Source organism: Phytophthora infestans, genomic scaffold (assembly GCF_000142945.1).
Source record: "Phytophthora infestans T30-4 supercont1.4 genomic scaffold, whole genome shotgun sequence".
Lineage (NCBI taxonomy): Eukaryota > Oomycota > Peronosporomycetes > Peronosporales > Peronosporaceae > Phytophthora > Phytophthora infestans.
In genome coordinates this window covers 1,524,966-1,544,118 of record NW_003303755.1, presented here as the reverse complement: position 1 = coordinate 1,544,118, position 19,153 = coordinate 1,524,966, and the positions used below count along the sequence as shown (strand labels likewise).

Sequence of the window (19,153 nt, the reverse complement as noted above, 5' to 3'; positions counted from 1 at the left end):
CGCTAAAGCGTTCGCCATTCTGCCAACCACGGGTGCTCGTCCACCAGAGCTTTGGCACGAGTCTGCCACGAGCTGACCACTTGGAGAGACACATCAGCAGCAGTGCCAACAGCTTCGACGATCAAGTCGGTCGGTGTGGCGATCAAATCGGCCAGCGTGCCAAGCTTCTGTACCTCCAGTTGCTGTAGAACTTCGGTCGCACCAACAAGTTCTGTCATCCAGTCGTTCACCTCATCAAGACGCGCCTAGTTCATTCACATACCGTTAGCCAAGTAGTTATCGTCGACCAAAGCTACACCAACAACTCAGGCTCACTCACCTCATCGATCAACTTTTCAAGTTTTTCCTGCAGCGTCTGTGCTGATGGGTCCAATGGATTCACAAGAGAATGCAGTGTTGCGCCAATGGAAGCGTCGGCCAGCTCTAGGCGAGTAGTAATTGAAGCCTTTTTCAACCATTCAGCAATGGGAGCACCCGTAATCTGGGCCACTTCATCATCGACAGCGTCGCACCCACCGCTGCGACCAGCCTTTGCCAAGCTGGCACAGGTCCACGGGTCATTTTCCAGTTCAGCGTTACTTGCTTCCTCTGCTGATAAAATACGCGCTTTCTTGCAGACATCGCAGTACACAGTAGTGGCTTCCTCAACCTCTTCATCGGACTCGGTGTCCTCGTCGTCGACTGTCGTTACTTTCTTTATTGCGGGCCGGTTAGCTGGAAGAAAAGCCGATACAACAGCACTTGTATGCGCAGTTCGGTCGAATCGGGCCAACGCAGCGTGTGCCGCTGCGCTACGCAGCATGTTTGGAGTCGCCTCTTTCGCTGAAAGAGCAGGTGTGTGAGATACTGGCTTTGGTTTTGGCTCCGCGGGCTCTTGCTTTGTCTCTTCTTCATAATCTGAGTCCACTACAATTACTTCAGGCTTCGTCTCCTTAGCTGCAGGGCGTCTTGCTGGCTTAGCTTCCTTCTTACTCTCTGATTTCGAAGAAGACGCACGACTGCTTTGAGTATCCCCCTGCTTTTCCTGCTTCCACCGCTTATACTGCTCTTCATTTGCCTAGCAATAACCATGAAAGACATTATGAGATCGTCCCAAACACCCGCAGCTGAAAGTGTTTGCCTCTTGCCTTAGCCTCCATAGCCTTCTCCGACATGACTCTGTAACGTGACAGTATTACACGTCAAAAACAAGATTCCTGTTCCATACGAAGACCAAACTCACCGCGTACGAGTGTCCAAGAACGACCAATCTTTATCAGGTACAAGGTCTGCTAGTCCAGCAGCCACATCGCCATCGTACAGGTGCGCAATACTCCAAAACACTCTAGTTGACACTTGCGCCATGTTGAATGGCTTGAGCATTTCACGTCCAGTCTCGCCGCCCGATATCAGCACATACTTCAAAATGGCTTGCAGCTCGTCCGTCTTCAGTAGATCCACTGTCTCCTCCTTCCACTTGCGCGGTGTTTCCTTGAAGCGCACACGAAGTTTAGCGGCGCTTCCATCAGCACGCCGGGCAGTCGACAGCTCTTCGATCTCAAATTTATGCGCCAATGCTGCATTCAGTCTGGAAGTGGCCAGTGTTGTCTCATACTGATGCTCCACGGCATTCTTCGTTGCCGCACGGAAAAACTTGGCGGCACGGCCGTGGGATTGGCCGCTCACAGCGTTCACCAGACTGATCTCCACATCTTCCTTCGAATTGAGATTAATCGCTTTACTTCGGCGATATTTGCGTTGTGGTTCATCTTCACCATCACCTTCAACTCCTGCAGCTTCCGACGGGTCGTTTTCCAGTGAGCTCCCAAGCTGATGCCCACTGGCTGTAACTTTTCGCTTCGGTTGGGCCCTCTTTTTAGAGCTGGTGGGAGGGTTCAGAGTGTGCACACTACTTTTCGGGGCTTCAACCGCTGGCTTCTTTGCAGCAGCTCGCTTCGGTCTCCCTGCGGACTTCTTCGCAGTACTAGAGGCCGCGCTAGCAGCTTGCACTGGAGCAGCAGCACCCGTGCCAGTGTCCACCACCACCGTGTCGTTAGCCTCGAAGACGAACTTGACCAATGCTGAGCCATCCACTTCCACAGGTCGAGGTGGAAAACCTTTGCGAACTGTAACACAAAGTATTAGCGCAAGCCAACCGCAATTATCCACTATAGAGTCGGCCGCGTACAAATTGGTGTGTCTTTTGCCTTCAACCCCAATTCCTTCACTGCCAGCTCTGCAAAAAACAAAACCTTCAGACATACAGGAGAGACAAACACTCATGCAATGCAGCACCCAAACCTGAGAACGTCTTAAGGTTGGCTCCTGGGTCGATCTTCAGCACCACCTGCTTGCCGCGCGGCCCACGAAGACGGATACTCCACATGGTACGCAGTTAAAAAAAATAGTGAACCTGACCGAAGTTTCGGGGAACTTTTCTTCCGGAACAGTGAAAAATCACTAGAACCCAATAAATATTTTGGTAAAGATTCTCATTCTCGGACTTGCCTTCCAGCAAAGAAGTTGACATTTTCGTACCGGTACAGCAGCATCATGGCGGACCTGAGCTGGCAGGAGGCGCTGGCGAGCGAGACGGACGCCGCCAAGAAGGAGTGGATGGCACTGGAGCGCCGCTATAACTTGCAGCTGAGCTGTGAGGACCCTGCGACGCAAGACAAGCATGTGCGTCTTTTCCTAAGTTTGTTGGATCCGGAGCTGCCGACTCGGCTGACGGGCCAAGTCGAGCTGGAGGTGACGCTACCGGGAAATTACCCGGTGGAGGCTGCCTATGTGGACTTCACGCAGTGGAACAGTCGACTGTCGGACGAGCAGGTTGAAGCGCTGAACGTTGCGGTGAATGCCAGAGCTCAGCAGCTGTGTGGAGGCTTCGCGCTGAGGAACCTACTGACCTGGATCGACAATAATTTCTGGAGAGTCATTGCACCGTTTGAGAAAGGCCTTGAAGCAGAGAAGGAAGCAGAAGAAGTGAGCCGCGCACAGGGCGAGGAGGATTTGGCTGGAGAAGTCCCAGTTGTTGCAGATAAGAAATCAAAGAGAAGGCGTGGCCAACGACCCTGCCGATTTTTCGTTAGAGGCAACTGCAGAGATGGAGAGAAGTGCAAGTTCTCGCACGCAAAGAAGGAGGTTGTAAGTGAAAGAGATGGCTCTGACGCTCCCGGTGCTGATTCAGTATCGGCTGTTCGAGAAGCTGACCCGACACGCCCACCTGTGGTGGCAGCACAACCGAAGAAGAAGAAAACGCGGACACGTAAGTGCAAGTTCTTCGCCCAGAGCAAGTGTCGCGACGGAGATAAATGTAAGTTTTCGCACGAGCTCAAGAACACGGGAACAAATAGCAATGGTGCAAAGCAACGATCAGATGCCCTGCCACGTGCTGCTGTTGTGCAGCTGGGCTCTCCAACTAAAGCTCCAGTCATTGATGCCGAGGTGAAAATCACGTCAGCGCCATCCAACAGTGAGATTTGTATCAGTCAAGCTGAAGACAGCTCAGAGTGGTCAGAAGTGCAACAGCGAGCACTTGACCTGGCTTTGAAAAAGTATCCAGCTTCGATGGACATAAAGGAACGATGGACAAACATAGCAAGCGAGGTCGAGGGGAGGTCCCTGAACGAATGCATTGACCGCTTCAAAATGCTGTGTGAGCTTATGCGGCGTGGTGTGGATCCTACGGCTGCTGCTAACGAGGAGAAGGACGAGGAGGAACCAGTAGAAACAAACAGAAGCGAACATGACGCTCGAAACTCAAAAATCACTCCCCTTGAAAAGCGTGTTACTATCCAGACAGAACCTGAAGTCAAGGGCACTCAAATCTGCCTCGATGATCTGTTCCTGCACGAAGTTGGCACGCTGGTGGCTCATCGATTGGTTTGCCAGGTCCAGTGCGAAAACTGTCCGCTTAAATTCGACGCTATCCTGAGTTTGGACTCGTCAGAAATTCAGAAGTGGTGCCCTCGATGCAGTGTGCTTCACCACGTGGTGATGAGGCCGGTGTTTGCCCATTCGCAAAGCAATATTCTAGCTTACGTTGACACTGAGAACTGCTCAATTGTCGACGTGCTCCCCACGGATATGTTAGCCACTTGCTTGGAGTGTGGGTGCGAAGCATTACTGGAGAGGATTACGCCAAGACAACGAGCAGAGCAATCATGCTTTTCCTGTCACGTCAAACTTGCTGTGATGGCAAAGCGCTTCGTGGCTGGTCAACTGGAGGGGGCAAGCACTAAACGTAGTCATTCGCCCGACGGTACTGCGTCAAAGGTTGCCAAAAGCAGCAAGAAAGGAGCCAAACAGATCGTGGAGACGTTCGTACTGGGACAGCCGCTGCCTCGCAACGGAGCGTGCGACCACTACAAACACTCGCTACGCTGGTTTAGGTTTCAGTGCTGTGGTAAAGCCTTCCCGTGCGATGTTTGCCACGACTCGAGTGACTGCCCTGAAGCGAACCTTGGGAAATTCGCCAGTCGGATGATTTGCGGCTTGTGCTCGAAGGAGCAATCGAGTTCGACTAAATTGTGTCCCTGCGGAAACGACGTAGCATCGAAAAGATCGACCTCTCAGCACTGGGAAGGTGGTGCTGGGTGCCGGGATTCCTTGCAGATGTCCCGCTGGGATAAACAAAAGTATCGCGGTCTGAACAAGACGGAGAGCAAGAAGTTCAAACGTGTTGGCGCAGAAGCGAAGAAGCGACGAGAGAATGCCAATGCGCAACAGTAGAGTTATTGAGCGAAACATGTATTAAATCAAGGTGGAGAAAGAAAAAATAAACGGTGCAAAAATCTTGTTGCTATGTGGGCTTACACTCAGCTGGCTAAACCCGTTGAAATTGCTCGTTTAACAACCGATGATCAGCTATTCTGAGTGCCGACACTTCTCTTTCGGTGACTTCGAGCACAATGGTGCACTACACGTTGGCTGGGCGAGTCAACAGCGAAGAGTATGCTGTCTGTGATCGCTTACTCGGTACGGTTATGACTTTTGCTGGATGTAGAGAAAATTGGATTAGTCATTCTCGCTTACGGTGCTGTGCAGACATTCTAGCGACGACGTTGCCCGATTGCCAAGTTACCAAGCTGCCATCGAAAGCCGATCGCTGGCCAAACGATGCGGCCGAGCTGATGCGTCGTTATGGGTAAGTAAGCATAAGTTAGTTTAGTGCACTTCCTGTATTGCTGTTAACGTTTCGATGTAGCTTCAACTTGCCTACCTCTTCGAAATTGGTGATTAGTGACGTGGTCATCTGGACCGACACAGGACGCCTTTTGTGCTCGGACGTTGACGCTTTCAGCACGTTCGTGGGACGTAACTACGGCGTCCAGCTAGACTTAACTGAGGCAGAAGTGATGCTTTACATCAAGGCTAACGTGGAGGAATTACGCCACCAGGATCAAAGGGCTTGAAAAATATAAAATACTTCAAGTATTAAATTAAAATAAATTAATACCGGTAAACACTAAAATGAAAAGACCTCTAATAATGAATATGCAAATACCTAGGATATCGGCTCGTGCCACAAACTCTGATCCAGTTCGTGATGGCGATATCCCGCATGAAAGCTGCGGCGATGGCGCTGCTACGTGCCCGCCAGACCTCCCAGTCCGCCACTCAACACCTCGCCTTCTCTACTGAAGCCACTGATGCTGCAGCTGCCGCGTTACGCATGGTAAAAACACAAGTTTCTGGGAAATGTATTGAGAATGCTGCGTCTGACAGGTTCTACTGACTTATAGGGCTTTAAAAAGGCTCGAAAAGACGAGGATGGCGGTGTGAAAGTGGGGCTGGAGGCAGAGCCCGATTCACCAACAGATGTGAGCGCCGTTTCGACGCCAGTAGTAGAGAAGAAGCTCGTGCCGCCAGCCATGAGCTCCACACAGCCACTTTGGCTCACACAGGACCATCCTGTGACAGACCTGTCGGGCTTTGCACCGAAGATTGTGGTGGTTGGCGTCGGAGGAGCTGGAGGAAATGCGGGTTTGTTTGCTAATAGTGAAGAGTTATTTGGCTGGTGGGATGAATTGATGCTGATCGACTCTACCGACGGGTCGTGGTGAACTGGCAGTGAACAACATGATCGCGCGCGGCCTGCAGGGTGTGGAGTTTCTTGTTTGCAACACGGATGCTCAGCACTTACGCACGACGCTGACGGAGAACCGCGTTCAGATGGCTCCTGAATTGACTGGAGGACTGGGCTGTGGCGCTAACCCCGAAGTTGGGTGAGTGACTGCGTAAAAGCGGTATTTTTTTTTCTTACATACTGACCTTAACTATTGATTAGCCGAGAGGCGGCAGAGGCCGCGATTGATGAGATTTTGGAGCGCGTTCAGGGTGCAAACATGGTTTGTCTCGGTGACATTGCGTTTCTCAAGACGTTCCGATTTGAGCGAATGACTTGGTGATGACAACGATATGATTATTAACTTCTGCTTTTCTGCCCCTATATAGATGTTTGTTACTGCGGGTATGGGTGGCGGAACAGGTACAGGTGCAGCACCCGTCATTGCTCAGGCTGCCTTAGATGCTGGTATCCTCACCGTAGCTGTCGTTACTAAGGTATTCATTCACTCACGTAACATTGTTAGCTTAATGCTGTGATCTATTAACCCTCGATTCTATTGACATCATAGCCGTTCCGGTTTGAGGGAAACAACCGTGCAAAGCTTGCGGCACAAGGCCTCGCTGAACTGAAGGATAGCGTCGATACGATGCTTGTGATCCCGAACCAAAACTTGTTCAACATGTCAAATGAGCGCACCTCGTTGATGGACGCATTCAGGTGCGTGGCTCGAGCAGGTCGATTCACTACGATTACCACCCTCACTTTATCTTCTCCCAGAATGGCGGACAATGTGCTTCTGGACGGTGTCAAGAACATTTCGGATTTGATGGTGATGCCTGGGCTCATTAACCTTGACTTTGCGGATGTTCAATCGGTACGCAGCTTAATCAGTTTCTCTTGAAGGTATATTTTTTTGTATTTACTGATCTCGTAACTGCAGGTCATGCAAAATATGGGAAACGCTATGATGGGAAGTGGAGAGGCCGATGGAGAGAATCGGTGCGTCTTGCTGCTGTCGACGAATAGCTTACGCGATGGTCTGATGGTTGCTTGCATTTGTGTCGGTTTGTAGGGCTCTGCGTGCTGCTGAAGATGCATTGGCGAACCCTCTTCTGGGTGATATTTCGATTAAGGTATGCACTGAATCTCGACGCTTGCTTGTGTAAATGGTAGTTTTGAAAAAACAGGATCGATGTGTTAACCTTTCTTCACTGATTCGCAGGACGCCAAGGGCATGATCGTTAATATCACGGGAGGCTCCGACCTGACGCTATTTGAAGTTGATGAGGCTGCTGAGCGTGTGACGCGGGAACTTGATGATCCACACGCCAACATCATCTTCGGTTCGACCTTCGACGACTCGCTGGGCGGCAAGCTACGCGTCTCCGTGGTTGCCACTGGTATTGCCGACCCCGACAAGTTATAGAAGCCGTGATGTTGGCCAGTATCAAAGCGTAAGCAGGGGAATGACACCTAATGACGTGATTGCTCAAGAAATCTCTACAATTTGAAGTGGCATCGATGTCTCCACGCACCCGCGCGTGCTGATCGGATTGGTATTATACGGACTGCTTCATACTTAGTTTTGCACAATGCTCTGCCCATTAAGCGATGCGGCTCTGTTGGCCGGCTAGCAGTCACCCCTTGAGGTGGAAAAGCAAAATTGGCTCCCCAACAATACACTTTAAAACGCGTATTCCTTATCGTCGACGGAGAAGTTGGCCTGCTGTGAAAGCCGCTCGGGCGGTAAGGATGAAAGTGCTTCATCCAGATCATAAGCAGCCCACATTGAGGTAAGCCGGACAACCACTTCTTCGCACGTAAGACTAACGCCTCGGGGCACCACCACCTGCTTCATAGCTTCCTCGAGAGGAACAGCCTCATCGTAGCAACGTTGGTCGTCGTATTTCTTGCCGTAGCCGTCCTCATCGCTCTCCGAGTACATGTAGTCCATAATGGGGTCCTCCGACTCGTTTGGCTGTGTGGAAGCGTCGTCCGACGTAGTACTCATCATCGCCTTGCTACGCGAGAAAATGGATTTACTACCTGAAATCTGACTGATTGTGAAAATGGGTTTGCTGGACGACTTGCTGGCACTGAAGAGTTCCCTGCTCATCAGCGAGGGCGAAATGGGCGGGGCCGGTTCGGGCACGGGCACCACGGGTTGGTCCACAACTGCGTACGAGTCGAGTGAGAGCGACTTGTTGATCTTCGATGTGATGGAGCCGTTCAGGGGTTGCGCTCCTCGAATAAGAAATGGCCGCATCATGTCCTTAATCTCCTCGCCACAGATGCCGCACTTAGGTAGATCGTTGTACACACGCCCCACCAGCAGCTTGAGGAACTCCTGTAGGGCCGAGACACGATGGCGCACCACCGTGTTGGTGCGGAGTAGCGACTTACTCGGGAAACGAAACTTGCTGATGGCGCGGTTGAAGCTAGCACAGTTAGCACACGAGACGCCGCGCGTGGCGAGTCTGTGTTGGATGTCCTTGCGCAGCTGTAGGAATTGCGAGTAGCGGCGGTTGACTGTCCATTCCTGATTAGTGGGCTGCACCAGCATACAGATGCTGTAAAGCGTGTGTGTGGGCCGGTTTAGTGCTGCAGGGATGAACACCTGCACTCCGCTCTGGAACATATTCATGATCGCCTGTAGTTGTCCTGCGCTACGCTACGTTAAATGGTCCGGTGCGATTTATTCGTCTCGTTCTGTCGGTCGCTTCCTGGTTTGGACGGGCGCAGGGGTATCCTATACGACGTGCAGAGCTGGCGAATTCTACAAGCAGGGGCGGGCTTTGTGTACGTCGTCTCCGGAGAGTGACGTGAGGTGGCTGGTTGGAAATACCGACTGCGTCAGCTCGTGCGGACGCTGGAATCCAGTCTGGATAGTGTGGCGTCGAGCTCTTACTGGATGGTGCCGATCGAAATTGTGATCGGCCCCGTTTACGTCGCCACGACAGAGTTACGCACCCGTCGAAGTGTGCAACCACCTGGGTTTTGTGTGGTATTTCGACAGGGGGGCTTGGGCTCCTGACAAAGTTGCCGCGGGTGTCGCGCACACACGGCGTTAGTTCAGCCCTGACATCAGACAGGCGAGTGGCGCAGCAACCTCTGCAACGCAGGACACGCACTCGGTCTTCACTGAAACTCAATCGTATTCAGCGGTGCAAATTAATTCAACAAGCTCAGTTTAGTGAAAAACTGCGAAGAACCACCGACGCTTTTAGAAACCAGCGCATTGGATGTGTCGCCACTTTAAAAGCTGTAGCTGGTGGCTATGGCTCTACTGGAGCCTAACGTAAAGTCATGTACCGGTTACCTTGGAAGCCGAGCTCGGCAGAAGACTTACTGTAAGCCGCCAGTGGCGGCCCACCACCACGCATGCCCACGTCAGTGAGCACGATCCGGCAGCATAGGGAATGGATCACCTCGCAAAATAGAACGTGGTCAATACCGGTAGCGATGTACCTGGAGCTATTCAAGCTGTCAGCTCCAATCAAACGGTTTCTACTATAAACTTTCAAGGAGTCCGTTACGCTAATTGAAAGCGACCATCGCAATGCACTGCCCAAGGTTGCCGGCACATCGGTCCACCCTCCGAGCGTAGTGTTCAGTCTCTGTGTGTCCTGGACAGACAGCAACAAATTTCGGCTCGTGGTGTTGAAAGCGCGACTGTCCACTTGGAATCCGAATTCGGAATCTCGAATCAAACTCCGTGAGTGGGCAATGCAGGGCTTCGGTTATTGCAAAACCCGATTTCGTCGAGTTTTTGGAACATTTTGGAAGCTGATCACTTAACAGCACTTGATATTTGAAGCTGTGTGCTGCCTCGCCAATTGGATGTTTGGCGTTGCCTCTCGGTAACCGCGGCCATTAGTTGAGTTTCCCGCCCTGTCACGAAATCAACATGGATTGCTTCACGACAAGGTTACCAACGGCAGGGCCTTGTTTGCATGCAACTCGGACTGCTTGGTAACTTACAAACCATAGCGCGAAAGCCGCCCGCACGTGTTGAATCAACGAAACGACAATGCATTGTCGTTTTCTTGTACCGGTACTGGTACCGGTATCCCAGTAGGCGTGACACTTTGTCGATATTTTTACTTTTAAAACATTATTATTAAATATAATTTAAGCCTTTATTATTACTTCCTCTGGTCGGAAATGATCACGCGAAGTTAGTATGATAGGTCGTTCAACTGTTCAATCCTCGATAGAAATTTGAAAAAACCTATCATACTACTGACACGTCTTTCAACTGCTCTATCCCCGATAGGAATGCTCTTCAGTTTGTCACGTACTTCGTCTCGATTCTTCCGCTTTCTGCCGCTGTTCTTCTTAAGCCGGTTAAGTCACTCACCCCTACGACACCAGCCGTCATTGCAGAGCTGTACAGCTCCAATTAACTTCACGGTGTCCGGAAGTCGGCTCATAAGAACATCAAACGCTTCACGGGGTAGTTCTCTGTTGTTGCTGATCTTTAGAAGCTCGTCAATGACGGCTTTTGCGCTCGTTGTCGATAAGGTTGGACTTCGGCATGTTTATAGAGGAAGAAACAGCGTAGCGCAGGCGTGGCGGGTCGCACTCCAGGCGAGGCTTGAAACCTTGAAAGCTAAAACTGAAATTGCAGAGGCTATAGAAGTCCGTTCTGCGCACAACCGGTGGCTTTAAAAAGAGGAGATGCAGGGCTTCCGTTTGGTCCAATCAGATGCCGTATTGGATAAATAGAGCTGAAGCGATTGGTCATTTTGTCAGTTTCGCGTGATCATTTCCGACCAGAGGAAGTAAAATAAAGAGCACCTCCAACGGTAATGATAACGGATGCGCCCGAATAAAAGCCCCCTACCGAATAGTATCCTGTGGGGTGCTCATGCCTGCACTATTAAATACAAGCCCTCCTGAATAGAGTCCTTATAAAAACTACCAAATCAAACTTGCTGACCATCCATTCTACAGAGAGAAACACTTTCCCGTCATTTCCAATAATGCCTCATCAAAGGTAGACAGTTAGCATTGGGCGTAAGCAAGAGGTGATCAAGTGGATTAAAGATGTCGTTTCAAGGACCTACTGTACATGAAAATTAACGCTTGGAAAGAGTCAGGCCGAGTCGAATACAACCCACGTATGCCAAGTGTTGACACCGTTTGCGATTGGGGCCTCCGCGCGTGGCGATACACGGATGAGGCAACAATTGCGGAGCGTTAAAATAGCAGGCTTCTCGAGAGACCCCTCGTCGTGGTTTATATCCAAGCACGATGTGTAAGGCGCAAAATTTCGTGAAAAGTGGTCGAAGGAACCGCATATGGACGAAGACGTCGATCTGTTAAATCTTTCAGAGTTAGATGATGCGTTAGACGATATTAACCTGGTACACGAATCATTTCAGCAAGGAATAAAGTTCTTACCCGTTTAAAGTCCTCTCTGTCACTTTCGGGCGGCACTATTAAATATAGTCCGGACTCTAATAGGGCGCGTCCGTTAGTTAAGAAAAGCATTTTTAAAAGTGAGTATTAATAGCATACAGTATTTGACAGGTCTGAAGTATGCACTCAAATACGTCATACAACCGAATCGACATGCTGTTAAAAAGGAAGTACGTTAACCCATTTCACTGGTGAGCGTCATCAGCTTTTCCGCAGCCGAGAGTGTATCATTTCTCAGCGGCGCGTCCACGCAGACACTTGCAGCTTTCGCCCTAGATCCGCCATCAACTCTGATCGTTGCCGAAGATCACTATGCTGTCTACGCTACTATGGCTTGCGCTGGCCGTCGTGGTCCTTGCTACACAGGGCTACAAGATGGTGGCGCGCTTCCTGCGACTATTGCTACACACTTACTTCCGCAAAATCGTGGTTTACGGACTCAACAACTTCCCGCGTGAGGGGCCTGTGATCCTGTGCCCGAACCACCCCAACATGCTTGTGGACGCCATTCTCGTCATGACCGAGGCCGTAAGTCACGGTCGCAATCCGTACGTATGGGCCAAGGGTTCGCTGTTCAGCAACCCTGTCGCCGCCTTCTTCCTCAAGAAATTCGGCGCCGTGCCGGTCTATCGTCCGCGGCGCAAAGAGGACAGTCTCGCCGACGTGGACTCAGATAAGACTCCCGAGCAACTGGAGGCGGCCAACCGCAAAATGTTCGAGCATACGTGGCATGTACTTGCTGGGGGCAACGTCATGGTGCTTTTCCCTGAAGGAACATCGTACACGGCTCCAAAGATGCTGTCACTGCGTACGGGTGTTGTGCGTGTCGCGACGGGTTTCGCTAAGCATTATGACCAACCTATCCCGATCATCCCGCTAGGTCTCAACTACTTCAACAAAGACCACTTCAGGAGCCAGATGACGCTGGAATTCGGTCCACCGATGGTGATCACGCCCGACATGGTGCAAACTGAAGCTTTCCAACAGGACGAACATGGCGAGGTGAAGCGTCTGACCCTGGAGCTAGAGGAGCGCATGCACGATGTGACTTTGAATGCATCTGACTTCAGCACTATCCACGCTGCGCGAATGATGCGACGCCTCTATCTAAACACTCCTGGCCCCATTGACACCAACAAAGAAGTCCGTTTGACACAGTACATTATCAATATGCTGGAGAAGGAGCCCCAAGACGACGAGCAAAAGGAGCGAATCGCTACGATCCGTGAAAAAGTTCTTCGATACAAAGAGCAATTGGAAAAGCTGCGGTTGAAAGACCAAGAGGTGAATTTGCCGATGCCCAAAGAGAAATCGCTTTTGCAACTGTTTTTGGAGCGGATTCTGTACCTGCTTGTGCTGCTGCCACTGGCCACGCCCGGGCTTTTGTTGAATTTACCCTACTATTTTATTGGTAAGTCGGGCTTGTAGGAGGCTCCAAGCTGTGGCTGAGATTGATCTGACTGGCGTCTACACCCACAGGAACGAAGATGAACAGCCTCGCAGGATTCGTGGAATCCAAGTCGATGTTCAAGATCTTCGCTGCTGCGTAAGTTTCTGATCTGCTCTTGTTTCTGTTCGGTACGAATGTGCCACTAACGCGACAAACTTGTGGTTTTGCGTGTAGTGTGTTGGTGCCTGTACATTGGCTCGTACTGATCCTTGCAACTTGGTATTTCCTCGGATCATCGTATGCGTATGTGCTGGCTGTTGGTTTGCCGCTGCTGCTGTACTCGCACATCCGCGTACTGGAAGAGAGCCGCTCCATCGCCGAGAACGTGTATTTCCTCTTCAACATCACAGCTCACGCCGATAAGGTGGCGGTGCTTCGAACGGAACGGGAGCTGCTAGCGCAAGAAGTCCACGAGCTTGTGACTAAGTACGTCGATGCCAAGTTTCTCTCAGCCATACACAAGTCTCTAGCGAGCTCGCCCGTGAACAGACGATTGCGCCACCGTGCCTCCTCCACCAGCGACACACTGCTTACTACATAGATGACGACACTCGAGTAGTGCTGCATAATTTGCGTAGACCTAGACCAGACACGTTTTACTAATGCACGGGCTCCCTGCAGGATCCATAAAATGTTCCTTGAAGCTAATGAAACAAGAGTCAATAGTTTCATGACGTTAGACATGGAGAGCGAGATCATTTAGTTAAAAGACACAGTACTGCCAATAGAGAGGCATTGGAAGCCTACGTAACTTCTGAAACGTTGCAAAAGTTTGCGGCATTTAGAGCTATGGAGCTACTGCGTTCTACGTCGTAGTACTACTCTCACGAAGCTCGAGTCCGACATCGTGCCGCTTCTTTTCGTTATCCCTCAGCTCGCCTGCATTTTTACGACACCGTCGGTAATAATAAAACTACGGTAGTAATGAAACTCGGACATTCCGCACAGCTTACGTTTCTTGGTCTGGACGATGACATCACGTTTTTCAAGAAAGAACACGTTGGCCTTCTTAGTATATGTGGTCTGTCATTCATAATGGATCCACAATATATGTTATAAAGTGCACTAATTCGCACTGCGACTCGCAACGCTTTCTCATGTGAATTTGAAAAAAAAACACCTTCTTCGGCTGCACTGTGTCCAGCTCGCTCAGCGCGACCTTAAGCTGCTGAATCTATCGAAAAGCATCATTACAGCATCCACGTTATATCCTTCATGATTGCTCGTGTAGCGTACGTCTGCATCGAGCTTCTGAGCGAGGCGCTGCGCCTTCCAGCGCTCGAGCGCTGCAACTTCTTCGATTCTTGCCATTGCTTCCCACCGGGTAATATTACTATTTAAAAAAAGTCACAGAGTCAAGTAGAAGGACTAAATTCTCAAAAAATCTCTTTTTTATTTTCGGAGCTGTTTTCGGAACGAAAGCATCAACGGTTCTTTGCTCGCTAGAAGACAAGGCACCACAATGAACGAGGAGGACGAGTTCGGCATGAGCAAGACGACCCGGGACGCTGACCCTATGGAGCAAGAGAATAAGAGCGCCGTGAAGGACCACTCGGACTTCAATTTCCTGGACGCAGACAAGGTCCGCGCTGCCGTGACGTCCGAGGACAAGTGGATGGCGCGCTTGCCTGTGGAGAATGACCCGAGTCAGTGGACGATCTTAGAGGTGCAGATTCGGCCTGACCGCTCGTGGGAAGTAATTAAAGAGCTAATCGCCACGGTCTGCATCGGCAAAGGTCTCTTGGTCACCGAGGAGCACCCCAATTCGGTGCTGTTCCGCAAAAAAGTGACCCAGGAATCAATGGCTCACGGCATGGCCAACTCCACCACATTCCTCAATGTTTACGCGCACATTGGTGTGTCGCCATCCAAGCTGCGGGTGGTGGATGTCTGCACGTTGGTGTCAGACGAGAACAAGCTTCTTGGTGGCATGGTATCAACTGGAAAAAATACGCTGTGGACGGCTCAAGACCACAATCAGCCTCACAAGTATGCGCTGGATCAGCTGCTTGGGGCATTGCAGGCGACACTTCTTAGCCAATGTCTTTCCTTAAGCCATTTGTACATGGCCTCCTCTGAAAACTCGATGGACTCAGGTATCGTTGAAGCTGAAATCTTTGGCAATCTTTCATGGCTTTACTGACTGTATTTGTATGGAATAACTCGGGGTAACTGTAGTGGAGAACGCAGAGCTGGATGAAGGATACGTTGCAGACCTGAAGAGGGCGTTCAGCAGGTGCAGTGTACTCCTGGCAAACATGGTGGCGTATCTGTACTGATGCAGCTGCTGTTACTCCTTGTCAGTGAAATGAAGGCAAACATGAGAGACTTGTGTATTCCTTTGGAATCGTATGCCTACGACCAAGAGTTTGCTTGTGCTATGCTGATCGGACTACTCGAGCCGTCCCTCAAGAAATACGACATCAAGTTGACAGACGCACCAGAAGCTAAAGACTTGAAAGAAGAGACAAGCATAGTAACTGCCAAGGTCGAATCACTTTCAGTAACAGAGGACGTGTCGACACTGATTGAGGAGAAGGTCGCTTGTCCGAAGGAGTCAGACCCTCGTGATACTTCTCCTTCTCCTAACCATTCTGCTTCAAGTGAGCCGAGCAAGATTTACGGAGAAGTGGTTTCAGAGCTGGTGCAGAATCTTTGGCGGATATGTAAAGAGGATTGCGAGGTGAGACTACGAGCAAAGATTGAAGAGAAGCAACAGCAGGTGACTGCAAGGGTGGAGGCTGTGCAAAGTTTGCGAACGCGGGCAATCCGGGCAATCATGGAAGCGTACGTGTGGCCTATTACTCTAAGCACCGGAAAGAAGTGTGTTTCATACAAACTATAGCTGACGTTGTAAATCTGACAGGGATGGTGCCCAAGTGTCAAGCCTGAACCAATCCCCGGCAGATGACAGGTATGTTGCTGGCGTTAAACTTTGTAGTGAAGACTGATGAGTAATGGTGGGTATGGGTCGGCTTTGACTGTTTGTAGATCCAACGTGCTCCTATACGAGACATCTTGCATGGTCAATGGGATTCCTGTCACACTTCACGTGACGTATGGGTAAGGCAGTTTACTTGCATTTCGGGAGCAAGAATGGGGCCTAATTTTTGATATTGGCAGAAACTTAATTTACCGGACAATGGTGCCCGTGTTCGCACACATAACTGTGGTTCCATTCGAAGATGTCGTGAATATTGTCCAAACTACCTCGTTTGGCATTCAAGTCGTGTATGTGGAGCTGGATTTATCGAAACATGCGAAGGGGGTCACAATTGCCATGGGACTTGAAGTTGATTTGCTCTATCAGCTCTTGCACGAGGTGGGCTTGCATTATTCAGTAGTACACTTAATCGTTCGTTCATTCATTTACTTACCGCTCTCGCTTTAGCTCCTCTCAATGCACCAGAAAGAGATCCAGGAAACCATTAACTCGTTGCCGCCACTGCAGCAGCAGGAAACTGAGACGAATCCTGCTGAGCTAAAGAAGATCTTAGGATCGGAAGAAGAAGAGACAAAAGAAGACGATGTACATGTATCCCCTGTGAGCGACTCTGCTGTTACTCCAGTAAATGCTGACGCCGGTTCTACAGCTGCGTCGAAGTGAAGAAAAACTACCTCGGAAGTCGGCAACAAGTTTATTACAACACTTACGTTCCACAAGTCCATTATCGCTCGTCACATACATAATTTATTTCAAATATTGAAGGCTTTGTGTCGCCAGTCGCCTGCAGCAGTTCGCCAGCACGAGAAATTGACTCTTGCAACTTTAGGTCAATCTCCGGTGACCATTCTCTCAGCCCAACGGAGGTGCTGATGGTTGATACTCGTGGGCAAGAGGAACATACTCAAAAGTCGGCACCTGGCCGTCGTAGACTGAGTCTCCCAGCAGCGGCTCCTCCATATCGCTGACCATTACTGTAGCACTTGGAACGAGAGCCATCTCATTGTGTCGTCGCTTGCAGAGGCAGCAGCGGCGGTACAGGAAACAAAAGAGATACGAGCTGCACAGGAATACGGCGACGAAAAATACGAGCAGCGTATTAGCCCAGTGTCTTTGCTCGAGCCGTGCGGTCTGCAGCAGCGAGGACGGTACGTTAGTGTCGATCCACATCATCTTGAAGCAATTGCTCGCAAAAAACAAACTGGACCAAATTTTGAGCGGATCTATTCGATTAGAGCAAACACCTCAATACATGGACATGTATACATGTAGCACTACGCTTGTTAGTGCGAATTGGTGTGTTTGAGGCTATTTGCATGGTGCGCTGAATTGTACATGTAGAAAGGGGATCGGCTTCATAGGGCCGCTTGCGTGCAGGGCAGTCAAGTGGTTGGCATGCGTCTCTTGATAGTTGGTTGCCGTACAGGAGCTACATGTATACGCTGGTGGTTAACCGACCGGGTTTTTAACTGCCTGGTCCATGAGCGCGTTTTCGATGAGCTCCTGGCTGGCCGTGATGCTGTTAGCAGCAGCACCCATCATAAACTTGGTCATGGCTCCCATGACTGGAGAGTCGTTCTCCGGCTGTTCTTGTCCATGCTCAAGCGACACCAGCGAACACATCTGCAGTAGACACCGCGGACCAGCAGCTTGTGATGGGGACACCGATGAGCGCTTAGCCACAGCATAACATTGGTGACGGTGCGTGAGGCCTGCAAAAGGCTCATCCACCACTTCCAAAGGCGTCTTGATCGAGATGAACACCACCACCACACGATCCTTCTCCACGTAGCGACGCAAAACTTGCTTCACACGGAACATGGCGTGCGTCGAGCCGACGTACATTTCTTTCGCAAAATTCTCGACAATCGTATCGGATTCATCCAAAATCTGCATCACAAGCAGCAGATTCGTAAGCAGCAATGAAATTGAAACGGGACAATATACAACAGTATGCATCGTACCTTTGCAGTCTTTTCGTACACCTTGCCTCGGTGCTTGTCAGCACCTTTGAAATGGTCCCACACTGCCTTAGCAGTGGTGTCCAGATCGAAAGGAAGCACTTTGTTTGAGAATACGTCCAGATAAATACCATCGTCTCCCTCGCGGATTTGAGTATCTTTGTATGTGACCTCCATCGAGTCCAGACCATTTGTGCAGAATACAGCATCCATCTCGCGATAAGCTCCTTCAAGAATAACCAGCATATCCTCAAAGTCGCCGAGATCCGAATGATAGTTTACCATACGGCCAGCCGCGAAATCGGTGGTATCAGGTGTTACAGTCCGTGCACACTCCATTAACTGCGCCAAACCGGCACAATATCACGTCAGATCACAACGAAAATACAACTCAACGTCACATAAGACAAAATGCTTCCACTCCCCGTACCTGGTTCTTTGCTCGCTTCAGTAGCAGCATTTGCATGCTTTTGGCAGCCTTAAGTTGACTCTCCAGCACCAGTTTCAAGCGCGCATTTTCAATCTCCGCTTTCTCTCTGCGTTTGCGTTGCTGTTGAGCTACTGGTTTCCAGACTGACTGATCAGCAACCGACATTGCGCCTTCGTGTCCCGAAGTTGAATCATCGTGTTCGTCCTGCTTGATCAGCTTCGTGGAGGCTCGGTGATGCTGCAAACTCTCCAGTTCTGCCTCAAGCTGAGCAACCTTCTCCTTAAGATAAGCCACCTCAATGCGGCGTTCGTTCCTGGCCCGATTGGAGTCGCCAGTTACCCAACTCTTGCGCAGCAGCTTCTTGACGGTCTGGCGTCGCGGCGCTCGAGTGCGTTTGGGCTTCTCGCTCCCCACGCAACGAGGTGAACCGTCCTCATCAGTTGTGGTGTGGTGGTTCTCGCTGTTGGGCTGTGGAGACGCCACTGACGACGACGAGCTGGGTGAGTCCTTGGAAGACGAAGGCAAGCTTAGCGCCCACTCCATTTCCTGTTTATTCAGCACCTCCAATGGCTGCGCGGGGGCGGGTGCGGCGCCTCTCCCGTCTGCAAACTCGTCCACAAACAACAGCGCCGCCTTAAACGCCGCCATCTCGTCGTCCGGAAGGAACGCCATCCTACCTATTTCAACTATATGACACGGCCTCTTGCAACATTTCATTGCGTAAATTTTCTGCCAATCGGAAAATGCTTGAGCTTGAAACAAAGCGCTTTTTAAATATTTGGCTTAAAATATATTTTTTATTTAAAACATTATTTTTCCTAAAAGAAACCTAATACTTTCAATATGTGAATTTTAAAAAAAAATTTCTCTCACAGCTTTTAAAATAATTGTG

At 50.3% G+C, this 19,153-nt stretch overlaps 9 protein-coding genes across 9 annotated transcripts; 5 read left to right on the top strand and 4 right to left on the bottom strand.

The window, feature by feature from the left end:
* Nucleotides 1-2: 2 nt before the first annotated feature.
* On the bottom strand, nt 3-2,262 carry PITG_03375 (uncharacterized protein; the record flags this gene model as incomplete). Its single annotated transcript, XM_002906401.1, has 5 exons — nt 3-245; nt 320-1,057; nt 1,101-1,158; nt 1,223-2,105; nt 2,244-2,262. 5 exons carry the CDS (start codon nt 2,260-2,262, stop codon nt 3-5), a joined length of 1,941 nt encoding a protein of 646 aa, XP_002906447.1.
* A 224-nt stretch (nt 2,263-2,486) lies between these two features.
* On the top strand, nt 2,487-4,713 carry PITG_03374 (uncharacterized protein; the record flags this gene model as incomplete). The annotated part of the gene is made up of 1 exon (XM_002906400.1): nt 2,487-4,713. One exon carries the CDS (start codon nt 2,533-2,535, stop codon nt 4,711-4,713), a length of 2,181 nt encoding a protein of 726 aa, XP_002906446.1.
* Nucleotides 4,714-4,967: 254 nt separating this feature from the next.
* On the top strand, nt 4,968-7,478 carry PITG_03373 (cell division protein ftsZ; the record flags this gene model as incomplete). The annotated part of the gene is made up of 13 exons (XM_002906399.1): nt 4,968-4,983; nt 5,029-5,128; nt 5,189-5,298; nt 5,493-5,659; nt 5,727-5,967; nt 6,056-6,209; nt 6,272-6,332; nt 6,439-6,546; nt 6,621-6,769; nt 6,830-6,926; nt 6,993-7,051; nt 7,125-7,185; nt 7,275-7,478. The coding sequence occupies 13 exons, from the start codon at nt 4,968-4,970 to the stop codon at nt 7,476-7,478; spliced, it is 1,527 nt and encodes a 508-aa protein (XP_002906445.1).
* Nucleotides 7,479-7,534: 56 nt separating this feature from the next.
* Nucleotides 7,535-8,893, bottom strand: PITG_03372 (uncharacterized protein; the record flags this gene model as incomplete). Its single annotated transcript, XM_002906398.1, has 1 exon — nt 7,535-8,893. One exon carries the CDS (start codon nt 8,694-8,696, stop codon nt 7,737-7,739), a length of 960 nt encoding a protein of 319 aa, XP_002906444.1.
* Nucleotides 8,894-11,788: 2,895 nt separating this feature from the next.
* Nucleotides 11,789-13,558, top strand: PITG_03371 (acyltransferase, putative; the record flags this gene model as incomplete). Its single annotated transcript, XM_002906397.1, has 3 exons — nt 11,789-12,887; nt 12,956-13,022; nt 13,101-13,558. 3 exons carry the CDS (start codon nt 11,789-11,791, stop codon nt 13,465-13,467), a joined length of 1,533 nt encoding a protein of 510 aa, XP_002906443.1.
* An 830-nt stretch (nt 13,559-14,388) lies between these two features.
* Nucleotides 14,389-15,238, top strand: PITG_03370 (uncharacterized protein; the record flags this gene model as incomplete). Its single annotated transcript, XM_002906396.1, has 3 exons — nt 14,389-15,022; nt 15,105-15,167; nt 15,231-15,238. The coding sequence occupies 3 exons, from the start codon at nt 14,389-14,391 to the stop codon at nt 15,236-15,238; spliced, it is 705 nt and encodes a 234-aa protein (XP_002906442.1).
* Nucleotides 15,239-15,246: 8 nt separating this feature from the next.
* Nucleotides 15,247-16,533, top strand: PITG_03369 (uncharacterized protein; the record flags this gene model as incomplete). The annotated part of the gene is made up of 5 exons (XM_002906395.1): nt 15,247-15,713; nt 15,793-15,840; nt 15,918-15,989; nt 16,050-16,248; nt 16,318-16,533. 5 exons carry the CDS (start codon nt 15,247-15,249, stop codon nt 16,531-16,533), a joined length of 1,002 nt encoding a protein of 333 aa, XP_002906441.1.
* Nucleotides 16,534-16,548: 15 nt separating this feature from the next.
* PITG_03368 (M96 mating-specific protein family) lies at nt 16,549-17,054 on the bottom strand (the record flags this gene model as incomplete). Its single annotated transcript, XM_002906394.1, has 1 exon — nt 16,549-17,054. One exon carries the CDS (start codon nt 17,038-17,040, stop codon nt 16,723-16,725), a length of 318 nt encoding a protein of 105 aa, XP_002906440.1.
* A 265-nt stretch (nt 17,055-17,319) lies between these two features.
* PITG_22716 (M96 mating-specific protein family) lies at nt 17,320-18,932 on the bottom strand (the record flags this gene model as incomplete). The annotated part of the gene is made up of 3 exons (XM_002906393.1): nt 17,320-17,760; nt 17,835-18,173; nt 18,262-18,932. The coding sequence occupies 3 exons, from the start codon at nt 18,907-18,909 to the stop codon at nt 17,320-17,322; spliced, it is 1,428 nt and encodes a 475-aa protein (XP_002906439.1).
* Between the last annotated feature and the right edge of the window lie 221 nt (nt 18,933-19,153).